Genomic DNA, 19824 nt, shown 5'->3' on the forward strand with positions numbered 1-19824 from the left:
AAGAAAGGGATAGAAGGAAGGGAGGAGGAGGAAAGGAAAAGGTGAAAAGGAGGTGAGGTGAGGCTAACAATTACTTAATCTCTCACACACCTGCCAGGTACATCAATTAAAATCTCACCTGTCTTGAAAAAAAAAGGAGTTAAATTACTACTTCACAGACTTACTGATAATAATACTCTCCAGGTGTGTGTGTGTGTGTGTGTGTGTGTGTGTGTGTGTGTGTGTGTAGGAGTGATTATAATGGGTGAGTTTACCTGGTGGAAGGTACGCTAAAGTGATGGACACAGGTGTAAGTAGTAATTAAGAGGATGAGATTGACGGCGTTTACCTACCATTGTGTTTATACAGGTCTTGGGTTTTAAACTGACAGACTGTGTGGAGAGCCAGGAATAGAACCCCGGCTCATGACAACGTGGAGAGAGAGAGAGATTAAATAATTTGTTTGTTTACATTGACGGAGGGGTAGGTGGGGCGGAGGGGTAGGTGGGGTGGGGAGGGTGGGGAGGGGTGGGTGGAATCCTCTCCTAAGGCTAGATGGCGTTGTTTGTAAGTTGTCTGAGAGAGAGTGAGGAATGTCAATCAGATGTACCAGACAGGCAGACAGACAGACAGACAGACAGGCAGACAGACAGACGATCGGTATTGGTTACATATAGACGGATATATGGGTACAGAGGTGTTTCATCCGATTAAATTATGTCTTATTATTATTATTATCCTCTTCCTTCCTCCTTTCTTCTTATTTCTTTTCCACCTCCTTCATCGCTTCTCCACTACTACCCTTCCCCACCACCACCACCACCTACCTCCTACCACCACCTTCTCCCACTCCCCTCCTTCATCACCCACGACCTCTCCCCTACCACCACCACACTAGTCCACCCTCCCTACCATCACTACCTCCACCCTCCCCTACCATCACTCCTCCACCCTCCCTACCATCACTACCTCCACCCTCCCCCTACCATCACTACCTCCACCCTCCCTACCATCACCACCTCCACCCTCCCCCATCCACTACCTCCACCCTCCCCTACATCACTACCTCCACCCTCCCCTACCATAACTACCTCCACCCTCCCCCTACCATCACTACCTCCACCCTCCCCACCATCACCACCTCCACCTCCCCCTACCATCACCTCCCACCTTCCCCTACCATCACTACCTCCCACCCTCCCCTACCATCACCCCTACCTCCACCCTCCCCCTACCATCACCTCCTCCCCTCCCACTCATCCAGTTGGCTGTGTGGGTCAGGCCGTGTGGTGCTGCAGGTCCTCATTAGTATGCAGGATCGAACCCCTACCAGCAGACAAACGGTTAATGAGTTGAATGATTAGTTAGTTAGTTTAAGATGACTGTTGTCTCCAAGGCACGGACACGCTGAGCAAAAGAAATAAAAAATTGAAAAAATCTCTGAACAATAAACAAAACACACACAAACACACACACACACACACACACACACACACACACAAAAACACACACACACACACTACAACAACAACGCTTCACACATCATAAAAAAAATTTCCATGCTAAAAAGTATTTATCAATTTCGCCCGGCTTGTACAGTCTGTCACTCTATACAAAAGGTTCATATTTTAAATGACTTCAACTATATCCGGGTTTCGTACAACAGAGGAAAGAAAACTTGAAATATTGCCAATGAATTCTGGTGATTGTGTCCAGGTTACATATACAGGATATTTAAAAATGTATTTGGCGCACAACAACACAAACCTGATCTATTGAAGTCCAGTTTCTCTTTTACACAACCTGTATCAACAATAGCGAGATAGGTGGTGTTTGTTGTTGTTTTTATGGAGGGGGTAGGGGCAGTTTACATATTATGTTCGGGTTCTGTGTGTGTGTGTGTGTGTGTGTGTGTGTGTGTGTGTGTGTGGCCACCGTCCTCATAACTACACAGCAACAAGGTCTTTTGCACACACACACACACACACACACACACACACACACACACACACACACCCAAGCTTATTTTTCTTATTGTGTTAATACTGAAGTTTAAAATGTCTGTCAGTCTGTCTGTCTGTCTGTGTCTGTCTGTCTGTTCTCTGTCTGTCTGTCTGTCTGTCTGTCTGTCTGTCTGTCTGTGTCTGTCTGTGTCTGTCTGTCTGTCTGTGTCTGTCTGTCTGTCAGTCTGTGTCTGTCTGTGTCTCGTCTGTCTGTCTGTGTCTGTCTGTCTGTGTCTGTCAGTCTGTGTCTGTCAGTCTGTGCCTGTCTGTCTATGTCTGTCTGTCTGTGTCTGTCTGTCTGTGTCTGTCAGTCTGTGTCTGTCTGTCTGTGTCTGTCAGTCTGTGTCTGTCTGTCTGTGTCTGTCTGTCTGTGTCTGCTGTCTGTGCTCTGTCTGTCTGTGTCTGTCTGTCTGTCTGTCTGTCTGTTCGTGTCTGTCTGTCTGTCTGTGTCTGTTCGTTCTGTGTCTGTCTGTCTGTGTCTGTCTGTCTGTGTCTGTCTGTCTGTGTCTGTCTGTTCGCTGTTCTGCCTGTCTGTCTGTGTCTGTCTGTCTGTGTCTGTCTGCTCGGCCTGTTTTCTTTCTCTCATTTTATCCTACTCCTCCTCCTCTTCATTTTCTCTTCTTCTCCCACCTCCTCCTCCCACCTCTTCCTACTATTCCTCCTTTTCTTCTCCTCCTCCCTCCTCCTTTTCCTTTACTTCCCTCCCCTTCTACTGCTTCTCCTGTTATTATTATTATTTACTACTACTAACGTATCAGCTAATACCCTCTCAGCTTATAGTCCCCTCAGCTATCACCCCTCTCAGCTCACATCCCTCTCAGATAACACTTCTCTCAGGTCACACTCCTCTCAGTTCATACTCTCAGCCATCATCCCTTCAGATAACACTTCAGCTCACACTCCTCATCAGCCAATCTCACTCTCAGCCAACATTCCTTAGCTCACAATCCTCTCGGCCTCACCTCCTCTCAATCCATACCTCTCAGCTAACATCACTTGAACTAACACCACTCTCCGCTCACACTCCTTCAGTTCACACACCTCTCACAGTCACACATCTCTCAACTCACATACTCTTAGCTCACATCCTCCCAGCCACATCCTCCTAGCTCAGCCCAACCATGACGTAACCCGACCATGACGTAACCCGACCATGACATAAACCTCCGGTCCAACAATGACGTAACCCGACCATGACGTAACCCGACCATGACGTAACCCGACCATGACGTAACCCGACCATGACGTAACCCGGACACCCATGACGTAACCCGACCATGACGTAACCCGACCATGACGTAACCCGACCATGACGTAACCCGACCATGACGTAACCCGACAATGACATTTTTCCTCCCGACAATGATATTTTTCTTCTTTAATAATGAATTTTTCCTCGGGAAAAAATAATGAGGAAAGATACGACGGATAAATTAGAAGAAACGAAAAGTAGTAAATGGACGAAAAATTGATAAAATAGTCAGAAGGAAAATAGTAATGGTAATGTTTAAATGAATAAGAGAGAGAGAGAGAGAGAGAGAGAGAGAGAGAGAGAGAAGACGAACAGGAAAAGACACACAACATAGACAGAAAAAGAGAGACAGAAAGTAATAAAAGACAGACAGACAGACATGACAGAAACAGAAAGCCAGACAGACAGACACATAGTCAGTAAAAGAGACAGACAGAATGAGAAAAATAAACAAAGGAATAAGATAAACAAGTATAAAGAAACATCCAATAATAATAATAATAATAATAATAAATACTCATTAAAACAAACGATAAATTAGAATAAAAAAAAACAAAAAAGAAAAGAAAATAAAATAAAAACGAGAAAAGAGAAAAACTGAGAAATGGGGGAAAAAACAAAAAAAAAATCGAAAAATATAGCAACACCAAAATGAAAAAGGAAAAGGCCGCTTAAAAATGGCTGCAACTTGCAACATTGACTATAAAAGCTGGGTAAAATATATGCAATTTTTTTGTTATTAACTATGAAGCGTGCAGGGTGGGTGTGGGTGCAGGGTGTGGCGGTGGTGTGGTGAAAGGGGTGATGGGTGTTGTGTGAAAGGTGGCGGTGGTGTGGTGAAAGGGGTGATGGGTGTTGTGTGAAAGGTGGTGGTGGTGGTGGTGGTGGTGGTTGTGGTAGAGATGGTGAGGTGGTAGCAGAGGCGTAAAGCAGAAGTATGGTAGCAGAAGTATGGTAGTAGAGACATAGTAGCAGAGGTATGGCAGCAGAGAGAGGCATGGTAGCAGAAGTATGGTAGGTGGTATGGTAGCGGACGAGACGAAGGCCACAAAATAAACTAAGAAATTAACAGACTAAAATTACAACAATAATAATAATAATAATAATAATAATAATAATAATAATAATAATAATAATAATAATAATAATAAATAACAACAATAACAACCTACAACACACACTACCAAACTTACCTTACTGGTGATTAACAACACAAGACGTCACAACCTTACCTGGAAAAGAAAAACAAGAGAAATTAAGAAATAAAATAAATAGTTAAATACACACATAAGCTGGGGTGTCTAATCCTCAGGTCCTTTTCAACATCTCTCACTTATACATCACAAAACAGCATCAAAAACAAGAGTAACTGACTGACTGACAAACAGAAAGATCTTTAGTGTACTTTTCTATTGACCAAACCCAGCTGACTTCAACCCCTCCTTCCTCCTCCTCCTCCCTGAATAAAACAACATCAAAGACACCACCCCAATTACGTTTCTTCTTCTTCTTCCTCCTCCTCTTCCTTTTCTCCCTTCCTTCTTTCTTTTTGTCTATTTTTTCTTTTCTTCCTTATTTTCTATTCCGTTCTTTCCTTTCTTTTTCTTCTTACTCCTTCCTCCCTTCATTTATTTCCCCCATTTCCTTCCCTACATCGTCCTTTATTTTATCCTTCTCTCGTTCATTCCATCATATTCCTCCCTTCCTTACTTCCTTCATTCAATACCTCCTTTCCTCCAGCCTTCCTCTCCACTTCCTTCATTACATCCTCCTTCTTCCTTCTTCAACACCTTCCTCCCCTCCATCCCATTCTCCGTCCTTCAATACCTTCCCTCTATCCTTTCCTTTCTCCATTTCCTTTCATTCTTCCCTCCCGGCCGTTCTTCAACACCTTTCCTTCCCTCCCTTCCTCCTTCTGTCCATCCTTCAATTCCTCCTCTCCTCTCCTCCAACACTGCTCTGAAAGCGACCCAAGGAATTGAGTTTGGCTGTAAGGATCGTGTCGGTTGAATACTTGCAGGACGAGTTAGGCTCCAGCGAAAATTTAATGGAGAGAGTAATAGGGTAAGTCATTCTTGGTGTTAGGGAGAGTGTAAGGAGGTTATCAGGTGACTCATATAGTCAACTTACGTTCAGTTTATCTCATTTCTCTATATTAACTTTACTAATATATATATATATATATATATATATATATATATATATATATATATATATATATATATATATATATATATATATATATATATATACAGTGGTCAATTTCGACAGTTAAAGTAAGTTTCTATATTATCTAATTTAAGAATGTTCAAACCAACCTAAATAGTGTATAAATTTATGTTATAAACACTTATGTAAAAAGATAGTATATGGACTTTAATGTGTGTGTTAGTAATTAATGTTACGGCTGATAACAAATGGGAGAGTGAACCTGGCGGGTTGACGATGTGGGGAGTGATGAGTCGAGAGCCGACAAGTCAAGGTGTAGGACTGGAGGGTTGCCTGACCCACGGAGAGAGACGCCCCAACTAGAGACCCCGGATTGGGCTTTGTCGAGAGTGAAGACCAGAGATCCTGGATTGTGTGAAGGAAACCACGAGGAAAATATTAAGATTGTAAATATTGTAAACACACACATAATATTTATCACGTGTTTGAAGTCTCCACCCCCTGTGTGTTAGTTCCGCAGCAGGTGTTGGGGGGTAAGAGGGGTAAGAGGGGTAAGAGGGGGTAAGAGGGGGGTAAGAGGGGGGTAAGAAGGGTAAGAGGGGTGTAAGGGAGGGTAAGAGGGTGTAAGGAGGGTAAGAGGGGAAGAGGGGAGAGGGGGGGTAGAGGGAGGTAAGAGGGGGTAAGAGGGGTAAGAGGGGAGAGGGGGAGGGGGTAAGAGGGAGGTAAGAGGGGAGGGGGGTAAGAGGGGGTAAGAGGGGGTAAGAGGGGGTAAGAGGGGGGTAAGGGGGGTAAGGGGGTAAGAGGGGTAAGAGGGGGTAAGGGGGTAAGAGGGGGTAAGAGGGGGGTAAGAGGGGGTAGAGGGGTAGAGGGGTAAGAGGGGTAAGAGGGAGGTAAGAGGGTGTAAGGGGGTAAGAGGGACGCAAGGGGGGTAGGAGGTGGGGGGATAGAGGGGTGTAAGGGGGTAGGAGGTGGGGGGGTAAGAGGTAAGGGAAGTAAGAGGGGTGTAAGGAGGTAAGGAGGTGAGGAGGTGTGTGGGTATAAGGTGTAAAGGTGTAAGGAGGTAAGGGTGTTAGAAGTGTAAGGGATGTATAGGGATGGTGACGGAGGTATAACAGGGTGTCAGTGTGGAGAAGGTGTATGGCGGTGGTGGAGCGGTCAACATACTCGACAGCCAAACCCAAAGGACCCGGGATCGAATCTCAAATGAGGGAGACCAGGTTAATTTAACTATCTCACTTGACTGACACCCCGGACTGATTATCTTAACTAAATAATACTAAAAAATAAATAAAAAAATATTACACAATTTATTTACTGTCTGAATGAAAAATAATAATAATTGGTTATATTTACTGTTAAAAAAATCCTCAACAGCTGTCAATTTTTTTTTTTTTTTTTGAGGGACACGAACTTAAATTTTTCATCACAAAGAAAATCTACATACTTAATGAACTGATTTGCATAGCTTCAAAAATGACTTTCACTTGCCCTCACACGCTAAGATGCCACCAGAGAGGAGGCACAGTTGACCTCTCCTCCCCCCACCCCCCATTGCCTGCCAGAGTGCCATCACCACCACCTAACCTGACGGAGCAGGGTCACGCGGTGTTAGGGAGAGGTCACGTGACTCTTGGTGGTAGTTTGTCTGTATGTAACTACACCGTTGTTAGTGGGTCATTACCTTTACTTGTTGTCTTCCTGAATAAAACTGAATAAAATAAAATAAATAATGTATGATATCATTACATATCAACGTGACCTTCTGGGTGTCAAAAGGTCATATGTAACTTGGTTTCTAAATACATTAAAAAAAAAGTTTGTTTGAAAAATATTATTACTTTGAATCTGGTGGAAACTTTTCTGCATATAAAATTATTTGGAATTAGGTAAATATATATTGTTAATACAACTTTTTTTTTTACCCTGAGACAATAAAGGTTTGTTAGCAATTAATATTATGTAAATGACGATACAACTAATTTCAATCACACACACACACACACACACACACACACACACACACACACACATATGGGGAGGGGTGACCTCTTCCTGTTTGCCTCCTCCCCACACCTCATTCATTCTTCCTGAGCACTTCCTCCTCATAGCTGCTCCTCCACTTTTTCCTCCTTCCCTCAGCCACACCCCGCCTTTACCTCCATCCGACACCATCCTATTACTTCCTGAACTACCTAGATTCTTCCTCTTCATTACCTCCCCTGCACTGACCTCCTTCTCCTTCCTCGTCTCCCATCTCCTCCTCATTATTCTCCTTCCTCCTCATCTCCCATTCTTCCTCCTCCCATCTCCCTCTCTCCTCCTCATCTCCCATCATCTCCTCCTCATCTCCCATCTCTTCCTCCTCATCATCTCCCTCTTCCCTCCTCCTCCTCCATCTCCCATCATCTTCCTCCTCCCTCCTCTCCCATCTTCCTCCTCCCTCCTTCTTCCCCTCTTCCCTCCTCCTCCTTCTCATCTCCCCATCATCTTCCTCCTCCTCATCTCCCTCCTCCTCCTCCTCATCTCCTCACGGATACAGGTGTGTGTATCTTTCATGCGTCACACCTGTTAAGACTCAACACAAGACAGGCTGGTGAGGGAGAGAGGCAGTGAGAGAGGGAGACAGTGAGCGAGGGAGGGAAGCAGTGAGGTGGCGAGGAAGTGAGGAGGGAGGAGGCAGTGGAGTGGAGTGAGGAGGAGGTGAGTGAGGTGGAGAGAGTGAGGAGAGGAAAGAGTGAGGAGACAGGAGGAGGAGAGGAGACGGTGAGGAGGACAGTGGGCGGGGGAGGCAGAGTGAGGTGGAGGAGTGAGGGAGGAGGGGCAGTGAGGGTGGAGGAGGAGGGAGGAGAGAGAGAGGGCAGTGAGGGAGGAAGTAGTGAGGTGGGAGAGTGAGGAGGAGGGAGAGAGGAGTGGAGGGAAGAGGAGAGAGGCAGTGAGGAGAGTGGTGAGGGGTGGGGAGGGCAATGAGGGAGGAGTGGTGAGAGGAGAGAGGCAGTGAGGGAGGAAGTGAGTGAGGAGGAGATCAGGAGGAAGTAGTGAGGGAGAGAGAGGAGGAGAGAGAGAGAGGCAGTGAGGGAGGAAGTAGTGAAATGGAGAGGGAAGTGAGGGAGGGGAGGGGCAGTGGGAGGGGAGGGAGGGAGGAGAGAGGAGCAGTGGGGGAGGAAGTGGTGAAGAGGGGGAGGGGAGGCAGTGAGGGAGGAAGTAGTGAGGGAGAGAGCAGTGGGGAGGGAGGGAAGAGTGAGGGAGGAGAGGCAGTCAGGGAGAAGTAGTGAGGGAGAGAGGGAGGGAGGGCAGTGAGGGAGAGTAGTGAGGGAGGCAGTGGGGAGGGAAGTATTGAGGACAGGTGTCGATGGTAGGCTCCGTCCTCCAAGACCGATGGTGTAATTTGGTGGTTAACTTCTGGTAGTAGTGGTGGTGGTGGTAGATAGTGGTAGTGGTAGTGGTGGTGGTGGAGGATGGTGGTAGTAGTGGTGGTAGAGGATGGTGGTAGTAGTGGTGGTAGGGGATGGTGTTGAGTGGTGGTAGAGGATGGTGGTAGTGGTGGTAGAGGATGGTGTTAGTGGTGGTAGAGGATGGTGTTAGTGGTGGTAGCGGATGGTGGTGGTGGCAGTGGAGGATGGTGTTAGTGGTGGTAGAGGATGGTGTTAGGTGGTGGTAGGGGATGGTGGTAGTGGTGGTAGAGGATGGTGTTAGTGGTGGTAGAGGATGGTGGTAGTGGTGGTAGCGGATGGTGTTGGTGGTGGTAGAGGATGGTGTAGTGGTGGTAGAGGATGGTGGAGTGGTGGTGAGGGGATGGTGTTAGTGGTGGTGGGGATGGTGGAGTGGTGGTAGGGGATGGTGTTGGTGGTGGTAGAGGATGGTGGTAGTGGTGGTGTGGATGGTGGTGAGTGGTGGTAGCGGATGGTGGTAGTGGTGGTAGCGGATGGTGGTAGTGGTGAGGATGGTGTGGTGGTGGTAGAGGATGGTGGTAGTGGTGGTAGAGGATGGTGGTAGTGGTGGTAGCGGATGGTGGTAGTGGTGGTAAAGGATGGTGGTAGTGGTGGTGGGGATGGTGGTAGTGGTGGTAGAGGGATGGTGTTAGTGGTGGTAGAGGATGGTGTTAGTGGTGGTAGCGGATGGTGGTGATGGTGGTAGAGGATGGTGGTGAGTGGTGGTAGAGGATGGTGGTAGTGGTGGTAGGGGATGGTGGTTAGTGGTGGTAGCGGATGGTGTTAGTGGTGGTGAGGATGGTGGTAGTGGTGGTGAGGGATGGTGTTAGTGGTGGTAGAGGGATGGTGTTAGTGGTGGTAGAGGGATGGTGGTAGTGGTGGTAGCGGATGGTAGTGGTGGGAGAGGGATGGTGGTAGTGGTGGTAGCGGATGGTGGTAGTGGTGAGAGGATGGTGGTAGTGGTGGTGGTAGAGGATGGTGGTAGTGGTGGTGGAGGATGGTGGTAGTGGTGGTAGAGGATGGTGGTAGTGGTGGTGAGGGATGGTGGTAGTGGTGGTAGCGGATGGTGTTAGTGGTGGTAGAGGATGGTGGTAGTGGTGGTAGAGGATGGTGTTAGTGGTGGTAGAGGGATGGTGTGGTGGTGTGGGGATGGTGGTAGTGGTGGTTGGAGGATGGTGGTAGTGGTGGTGTAGGATGGTGTTGGAATAGTGGTGGTAGAGGATGGTGGTAGTGGTGGTAGAGGATGGTGGTAGTGATGGTGACGGATGGTGTTAGTGGTGGTGAGGATGGTGTTAGTGGTGGTGGGGATGGTGTTAGTGGTGGTGGGGATGGTGGTAGTGGTGGTAGAGGATGGTGGTAGTGGTGGTAGAGGATGGTGGTAGTGGTGGTAGAGGATGGTGTGTAGTGGTGGTGGGGATGGTGGTGAGTGGTGGTGAGGGATGGTGGTAGTGATGGTAGAGGATGGTGTTGAGTGGTGGTAGGATGGTGTTAGTGGTGGTAGAGGATAGTGGTAGTGGTGGTGAGGATAGGTGGTAGTGGTGGTAGAGGGATGGTGAGTAGTGATGGTAGCGGATGGTGGTAGTGGTGGTAGCGGATGGTGTGTAGTGGTGGTTGTGGATGGTGGTAGTGGTGGTAGCGGATGGTGGTAATTATCGTGGTGGTATTGGCACGTCCCTCGGGAGGTGATAAAGGGGGTGACAAGAGGAAAAAATCATAGAGAATATAAATAAATCACATCGTACGCCCGGCAGCACTAACCAGTTCTTTAGACCAATCAGCGCCAGGGGACAGAGAGAGAGACCCCGCCCACCAACATATTGTCGGCCAACCCAAACTATCGTACCGCACTGAGGAATGACAACAATAATAATAATAATACAGTGTTGTTGTTGTGCATTATGCAGAAGACCCGACAGCAGCACCCTTACCCACTACCTCCTAAGACAACGCTTCCGTGACGCCTGCTGGACCACCACTCCACGACCCCCTGACGGAGACACGATGATCCTCCCCATACTGGCCAGATATTTTGTAAATAATATTGATTATGTGTTAAAGGAATATCCTTCCTTCCTTAGGCTTTAGTAAGCCCCTTTATAATATTTATACTGTATATACTTGTCACACTTGCCAGATGCTTCTGGTGTCATTGTACAGGGGTACCTAGTGACAGCACTAGGATCCTTCTCTATCAAGGAATAAACAATTGAAATTGTTGTTGTTGTCGTTTTTGTTGTATTTAAGATGGACCACAATACAACCCTGGTAATAAGGACAAATACAATAGCTAGTGTATAAAAGGAAATTGTATCATGCAATATAATGAAATCTCTATATAACGGACCTGGAATTAACGGTATATAATCCGTTATCAGGAGGGATAACTTCTAACGAGCCTCAATCTAATGAGATGACAGAGAGAGAAACAGACAGAGACAGAGAGAAACAGATAGACAGACAGAAACAGAGACAGATAGACAGACAGAGATGGACCGACACAGAAAAAGACAGACAGACATATACATAAGGACAGATAGAAAGAGAGAGAGAGAGAAAAGAGAGAAAAGAAAAGATATCAACACTCACCACACACACACAACACTGCAGCAAGACGGAGACAAAGCCACAATAATCTGTCCACTTCCTGCACTTATTTCCCGTGTTTACAGTCACTCACTTTTATCACCAGCTGTGTGTGTGTGTGTGTGTGTGTGTGTGTGTTTACAGTCACTCACTTTTATCACCAGCTGTGTGTGTGTGTGTGTGTGTGTGTGTGTGTGTACAGTTACTCACTTTTATCCAGCTGTGTGTGTGTGTGTGTGTGTGTGTGTGTGTTTACAGTCACTCACTGTGTGTGTGTGTGTGTGTGTGTGTTTACAGTCACCAGCCAGTGTGTGTGTGTGTGGTGTGTGTGTTTACAGTCACCACCATGTGTGTGTGTGTGTGTGTGTGTGTGTGTGTGTGTGTGTTTACAGTCACTCAATTTTATCACCAGCTGTATGTGTGTGTGTGTGTGTGTGTGTGTTACAGTCACTCACTTTTATCACCAGCTGTGTGTGTGTGTGTGTGTGTGTTTTACAGTCATCACTTTTATCACCAGCTGTGTGTGTGTGTGTGTGTGTGTGTGTGTGTGTGTGTGTGTGTGTTTTACAGTCACACTTTATCACCAGCTGTGTGTGTGTGTGTGTGTGTGTGTGTGTTTACAGCCCACTTTTTACCAGCTGTGTGTGTGTGTGTGTTTACAGTCACTCACTTTTATCACCAGCTGTGTGTGTGTGTGTGTGTGTTTACAGTCACTCACTTTTATCACCAGCTGTGTGTGTGTGTGTGTGTGTGTGTGTGTGGTGTTACAGTCACTCACTCTTTATCACCAGCTGTGTGTGTGTGTGGGTGTGTGTGTGTTAGTCACTCACTTTTATCACCAGCTGTGTGTGTGTGTGTGTGTGTGTGTGTGTGTGTGTGTGTGTGTGTTTACAGTACTCACTTTATCACCAGCTGTGTGTGTGTGTGTGTGTGTGTGTGTGTGTGTGTTGATAGTCACCACTTTATCACCATGTGTGTGTGTGTGTGTGTGTGTGTGTGTGTATGTGTGTATTTTATCACCAGCTGTGTGTGTGTTTACAGTCATTCACTTTTATGTGTGTGTGTGTGTGTGTGTGTGTGTGTGTGTGTTTACAGTCACTCACTTTTATCACCAGCTGTGTGTGTGTGTGTGTGTGTGTGTGTGTGTGTTTAGTCATTCACTTTTATCACCATGTGTGTGTGTGTGTGTGTGTGTGTTACAGTCATTCACTTTTATCACCAGCTGTGTGTGTGTGTGATCACCACTGCAACCACCACTACCACAACCCCATTAAAAGGAAAGATTCATCCGGCCCTTCACACCAGGCACCAGCTTCCTCAGCCGGCCCTCACACCAGGCACCAGCTCTCTACAGCCGGCCTCACACCAGGCACCAGCTCTCTACAGCCGGCCCTCACACCAGGCACCAGCTTCCCCCACAGCCGGCCTCACAACAGGCACCAGCTTCCCCACAGCCGGCCCTCCAACAGGCACCAGCCCCCTACAGCCGGCCCTCACACCAGGCACCCCACAGCCCCCTCACACCAGGCACCAGCTTCCCCAGCGGCCTCACACGAGGCACCAGCTTCCTCTACAGCCGGCCCTCCCCAGGCACCAGCCTCCACACCCAGCACCAGCCTCTACAGCCGGCCCTCACACCAGGCACCAGCTTCCCTCTACAGCCGGCCCTCACAACAGGCACCAGCTTCCCTCTACAGCCGGCCCTCACACCAGGCACCAGCAACATCCGGCTTCCTCACAATATCTAGAATTACCTGGCTTAGAGGCGCTCCTATACAATCCATTCCAGCCTTCAAAACGTAATGGCGCAGTGAAAGGCGCTCTCCATTATATTTCAGCTCTACTACTAAGAGAGGAAACTCCTTTCGGAAAGTAAATGGAGGAACATTTAATGGAATTGAGCAACAGCGGCGCCTCTAGCGGTTGGGGGCGGAGTTAAAACGCCTGGGTTGCGATGGTTCAGGATTCCATTTTGACGAGTCGAAGGTTAAAAGGAATTTTGTCTTTAAATAAACAGACAGACATGAAGAAAACAAATAGACACAGACACATAGGTAACAGACAGACACACACAACAGACAGACACATGGACACAAAATAAAATTCACATTAAACCAAACAAAAACCAGACTGATAAACAAACCAAACAAGCCCCAAACATTCAATAAACAAAACAAATACCCCAAATAAACAAGTCGATTTATTTTAACATTTTCCACTTTGCATATGAAGATGTTTTAGAAGGCCTCAACTAATGGCTTAACTTACGCTACACATTAAAGATGGAGGCCAAATTACCCCCTGAGACTCTACATTAACAAGATAAATTCCCTCGTTTCAAGGCGGTATGGCCGGAGATAAAAAATAATAGTAAGAAGAATATTTGGCACTGCCTCTGAGTCTGGCTAGTCACTATATGGCACTGCTCCTTGGCACTAACATGGGGCTAAGTACCTATATCTTGACACTCGCAAGTACCTATATCTTGGGACTAACATGGGGCTAAGTACCTATCCCTTGGCATTCCCCTGAGGCTAACTACCTATATCTTGGCACTCCTCCCCTGGGGCTAACTACCTATATTGCACTCCCCTGGGGCTAACCACCCATTGGCACTTCCCTGAGATTAACCACATATTCCTTGACACTGCCGTAAAAACAAGCCAACTTAACCAAAATTAACTTCCAAACCCAACCAAACCAAACTAAACATAACCTAACCCAACCAAACTTAACTAAACATAACCTAACCTAACCAAACTTAACTAAACATAACCCAACCTAACCCAGCAAACTTAACTAAACATAACCTAACCTAACCAAACTTAACTAAACACTAACCTAACCCAACACTTAACTAAACACTTAACTAGCCATAACCAAACAACTAAACATAACCTAACCTACAAACTTAACTAAACATAACCTAACCAAACTTAACTAAACATAACCTAACCTACAACAAACATAACCTAACCTAAAACCAACCAAACTTAGCTAAACATAACCTAACCTAATCAAACCTACTGTCTCTCAAGGAAAACCCATCAAGTTATAACTCCAGTAAGAAGGTAACATACTCGTATACTACCCACTCAACCTCCAACACCCAGTCACCCTCCAACCCTCCACCTTCAACACCCAGTCACCCTCAACCCTCCACCTTCAACACCCAGTCACCCTCAACCCTCCACCTTCAACACCCAGTCACCCTCCAACCCTCCACCTTCAACACCCAGTCACCCTCCAACCCTCCACTTTCAACACCCAGTCACCCTCCAACCCTCCACCTTCAACACCCAGTCACCCTCCAACCCTCCACCTTCAACACCCAGTCACCCTCAACCCTCCACCTTCAACACCCAGTCACCCTCCAACCCTCCACCTTCAACACCCAGTCACCCTCCAACCTCCACTTTCAACACCCAGTCACCTCCAACACTCCAAGTCACCCTCAACCCCACCACCTTCAACACCCAGTCACCCTCACCCTCCAACACTCTCAAGTCACCCTCCAACCCTCCACCTTCAACACCCAGTCACCCTCACCCTCCAACACCCAGTCACCCTCCAACACTCAAGTCACCCTCCAACCCTCCTCCTCGACGCCTCAACCACGTGTATATTATAAATGAGGTAAATATTACTTCCCTTAAACCTGCCTGGAGGAGGAGGATGTTAACTCGCCGCCATATTTAACACTAATTCCCATATTTAACCTTAAGACGACAGGTAATATACGCTTAAACATCTCCAGATACGATAAAAAATAACACGATTTTCTCAGACTCTATTATGTATGGCAGGTAGCGAGAGAAGGTACAGTATAGTCAAAGTGTTAACTCGCCGCCATATTTAACACTAATTCCCATATTTAACCTTAAGACGACAGGTAAGTTACATTTAAACATCTCCAGATACGATAAAAAAAATATAACTCAAGACCTTGTGAGAGACAGGTAAGTGGGCCAGGTAGCAAGGGGCCCTAAAAGGAATGAATGAATTTATAATCTGGCGGGAGTATGTTGGCGGCGTGAGTCAGTCCGCCCTGACGTCTGGGAGTGAGGCAAGGGAGAGTGCCAGGGTGAGAGTAAGGGTGCCAGGGGAAGAGGTGCCAGAGTGAGTAAGGGTGCCAGGGGTAAGAGTGCCAGAGCGAGAGTGACAGGGTAAGGTGCCAGGGTGAGAGTGAGAGTGCCAAGGTTGAGTAAAGGGTGCCAAGGGGTAGGGTGCCAGAGTGAGAGTGACGGGTAAGTGCCAGAGGTAGGTGAGGGTGAAAGGAGTAGAGTGCCAGGGGTAAGAGTGCCAGAGTGCGAGTGCCAGGGTAAGAGTACCAGGGTGAGAGTAGAGAGTGCCAGGGTAGAGTGAAAGAGTGAGAGTGAGGGTGCCAGGGTAAGAGTACCAGGGTGATAGTGTGAGGGGTGCCAGGGGTGAGAGTAAGGTGTGTCAGGAGTGAGTAAGGTGTGGGGTAAGTAAGAGTATCAGGGTGAGTAAGAGTGCCAGGGTAGAGTAAGAGTGCCAGAGTAAGAGTAAGAGTGCCAGAATAAGAGTAAGAGTGCTAGGGTGAAGTAAGAGTGCCAGGGTGAGTAGAGTGCCAGGGTAAGAGTAAGAGTGCCAGAGTAAGGAGTAAGAGTGCCAGAGGGAAGTAAGAGTGCAGAGTAAGAGTAAGAGTGCCAGGGTGAGAGTAAGAGTGCCAGGGTAGAGTAAGAGATGCACAGTAAGAGTAAAGTGCCAGAGTAAGAGTAAGAGTGCCAGGGTGAGAGTAAGAGTGCCACAGTAAGAGTAAGGTGCCAGAGTAAGAGTAAGAGTGCCAGGGTGAGTAAGAGTGCCAGGGTGAGGTAAGAGTGCCAGGTAGAGTAGAGTGCCAGGGTAGGTAAGAGTGCCGGTAGAGTAAGAGTGCCAGGGTGAAGTAGAGTGCGGGTGAGAGTAAGAGTGCCAGAGTAAGAGTAGAGTGCCAGGGTGAGTAAAGAGTGCCAGGGTAAGAAGTAAGAGTGCCAGGTAAGAGTAAGAGTGCCAGAATAAGAGTAAGAGTGCCAGGGTAAGAGTAAGAGTGCCAGAGTAGAGTAAGAGTGCCAGGGTAGGTAAGAGTGCCAGAGTAAGAGTAAAGTGCCAGAGGTGAAGTAAAGAGTGCCAGAGTGAGAGTAAAGTGCCAGGGTGAGAGTAAGAGTGCCAGGGTAAGGTAAGAGTGCCAGCTGTGGGGGACCAATATTGTGTGCTGGTTCTGTATCAACAAGGATCAGCTGATTATCCTTTAAGCTCTTGCTATTTACACGGGGGCAGCGGGGGCTGGGAGGGAGGTGGGCTGGGAGGGAGGTGGGCTGGGAGGGAGGTGGGCTGGGAGGAGGAGGAGGTGGGCTGGGAGGGAGGGAGGGGGAAAGGAGGAGGAGGACTGCTCGTTCATCCAACACTACCATCAATACCACTACTACCACCATTAACAAACCCATTACCACCACCATCACTACTACCACCATCACCAGCACAACCACCACCACAATTATCACCAGCACAACCACCACCATTATCACCACCACATCCTCCACCATTATCACCACCACCATCACCATCTCCAACACTGATTAGGGAAGTTTAGAGCAGTACAGGTCTATTAAGGTCACGAGGTAGTTAAGAGGACTCTGAGTTGTTGAGAGTCTGCCAGAGTCCAACTGAGTCTACCTTGAGTCCCGGCAGAGTCCACCCACATCCCCTCAGTTACCCCCACACCCAAAGTCCACTCACATGCCCACAATCAACCCACACACACACATAATCAACTCACACACACATGCCCACAGTCGACCCACATACACATCCACAATCCACCTACACAGCTAGTCCACCCACATCCCCACGGCCCACCCACAGTCCACCCACCCACCCACAGACGGTCGAGTGAGTCAGGCAGTAGCTGGGCCAACTCGTACAATAGTTCTCCACTTATGTAAACGAGACGCCCACACACACACACACACACACACACACACACACACACACACACACAGAGAGGGCGAATTAGGGACATGTACCGTGAAGGACCGCAATGGGACATGTACCAAGACCGCAGATATAAGGTGGGTACAGACAGACAGACAGACAGACAGACAGAGATACACAGACAACAGACAGAAAGAAACAGATAAGCAGACATACACAGACAGACAGACAAAGATAAACAGACACAGATTCAGACAGACAGAGACAGACAGACAGACAGACAAAAAACCTAAAACAATAATCACAAACATCACCAACCCTCTCCTCCTTCTCCCCCTCCCCCCCGTCCTCCTCTTCTTCCCGTCTTCCTCCCGTCCTCCTCCCGTACGACAGTTTCCACCAGGTCACCGGCAGCGAGCGCACCATAACACACAGGTAGACGTTAAACACTGCCAGACGTACGATGGATATTGAGAACACCTGGACGCCTCGATTACATATTAAATTAAGAAACTTCCCAGGGTCATGGTGTGTATAGAAGTCAGTTTTATCAGTGTGTGTTATATTAAGTTCACATACATACATACATATATACATATATATATACATACTTAGCATACATACATACACAAACAACTATGGCCATTTCTCGGTAATACTAAACCTTTATAGAACTTCTCCCTTAACTGTATACAACAGAATGTATCGATTTGCTATTTACAGCCTCGGTGCAATATGGACGCCATCTTGGAATTGGTTCATTACGTCGTAGTTTAATGGAAATCTTTAAGGTAATCAACTTTGAGATTATACCTTAAGGCAATTTTTTCTCTCTCCTAACCTAACCTCACCTATTCCAACCTAACCAAACCCCCCAAAACCTAGCCAAAATTAACCTAATCTACACCAACCCAACCAAACCCAGCTTTACCCCAACCCAATCCATCCTAATCTAACCCAGTCCCAAGCTAACCCAATTCAGCAAACCAAATCCCACACCAAACCAAACCCCCAACCAAACCAACCCCAACCAAACCCAACCTACACCATCCTACTCCACCCCAAGCCAATCCAACCTAACCCAACCAAACCCAACCAAAGCCAAACCAAACCAAACCCCAACCAAACCAAACCAAACCCAACCAAACCCAACCCAACCAAACCAAACCCAGGAAGAAAAAGTTAATATATGAAAGACGTTTTCACATCATCTCAAGAGGGAAGGAAAAATATTGCTTCAACTTTGACAATTTATCTTTATATTGTACGTTAAATGAACCAGGTCCGGGGGCTTCCTATCACCAGTTACGACGATGTATTACCTTACGAACCTCTCAGAATTAAGATCTTGAGAGTTACGACAAAATATTATCTTACGACCACTCAGAATTAAGATCTTGAGAGTTACGACAAATATTATCTTACGACCACTCAGAATTAAGATCTTGAGAGTTCGACAAAATATTATCTTACGACCTCTCAGAATTAAGATCTTGAGAGTTACGACAAAATATTATCTTACGACCACTCAGAATTAAGATCTTGAGAGTTACGACAAAATATTATCTTACGACCACTCAGAATTAAGATCTTGAGAGTTACGACGATATATTACCTTACGAACCTCTCAGAATTAAGATCTTGAGAGTTACGACAAAATATTATCTTACGACCACTCAGAATTAAGATCTTGAGAGTTACGACAAAATATTATCTTACGACCTGTCAGAATTAAGATCTTGAGAGTTACGACAAAATATTATCTTACGACCACTCAGAATTAAGAAAACAAAATGACATATGAACTTACGAACGATAATGAATGAAGACCCAATAAGGACTTAGAAGTATTAAAGGGATTATCTCTTGAAGTGAGACCAAAACACACCTACCTTACGAGCTAATGTGACGCCATCCACAGGAGTAGGTGGAGAAGAGGAGGACGAGGAGGAAAGGGGAGAGGGAGAGGAGGAGGAAAGGAGAGAAAGAGGAGGAAAAGGAGAAAGAGGAGGGAAAGGAAGAGGCGCAGGAGGAGGATAAGAAAAAAGAGGAAGAGGAAGAGGAGAAGGACAAAGAGGAGGAGGAGGAAAATGAAGAGGGAGGAGGAGAAGAAGGAGGAGAGAAGAAGAGGAGGAGAAGAAGAGATGGAGGAGGAGGAGCAGTAAGACCTACAAGACCCATCCCCAGACCCACCTACCCCTCTATCCCTCCTCCCCTCTCCCCCACCCAAATCACCCCACCCTCTCCTCCCCACCCAAACCCATCCCCTCCTCTCTCCCCTGCCCCTCCCTCCTCCCCCCAAGCCAGAGGTTCCAACAATACTCAGCCCAAACCTGACAAGACGATCCATAACAGGCAAGCAATTTTGTCCCCCCGACGAGGAAATATTGTACGTGGAACAATACCTCCCCCCCTGGAGGAGCATACTTACCCTCTGCCAGCGAAATATGGGGAAGATGGAGCACTACTGATATTGGGA

General features: G+C 47.0%; 1 protein-coding gene across 1 annotated transcript; it reads left to right on the plus strand.

The window, feature by feature from the left end:
- Positions 1–240: 240 nt before the first annotated feature.
- On the plus strand, positions 241–13162 carry LOC121864283 (proline-rich receptor-like protein kinase PERK2). Its single transcript, XM_042363400.1, has 2 exons — positions 241–244; positions 12720–13162. Exons 1-2 carry the CDS (start codon positions 241–243, stop codon positions 13160–13162), a joined length of 447 nt encoding a protein of 148 aa, XP_042219334.1.
- The last annotated feature ends 6662 nt before the right edge of the window (positions 13163–19824 follow it).

The sequence above is a fragment of the Homarus americanus genome, unplaced genomic scaffold (genome assembly GCF_018991925.1).
Source record: "Homarus americanus isolate GMGI-L3 unplaced genomic scaffold, GMGI_Hamer_2.0 scaffold51859, whole genome shotgun sequence".
In the NCBI taxonomy this organism is placed as follows: Eukaryota; Metazoa; Arthropoda; class Malacostraca; order Decapoda; family Nephropidae; genus Homarus; species Homarus americanus.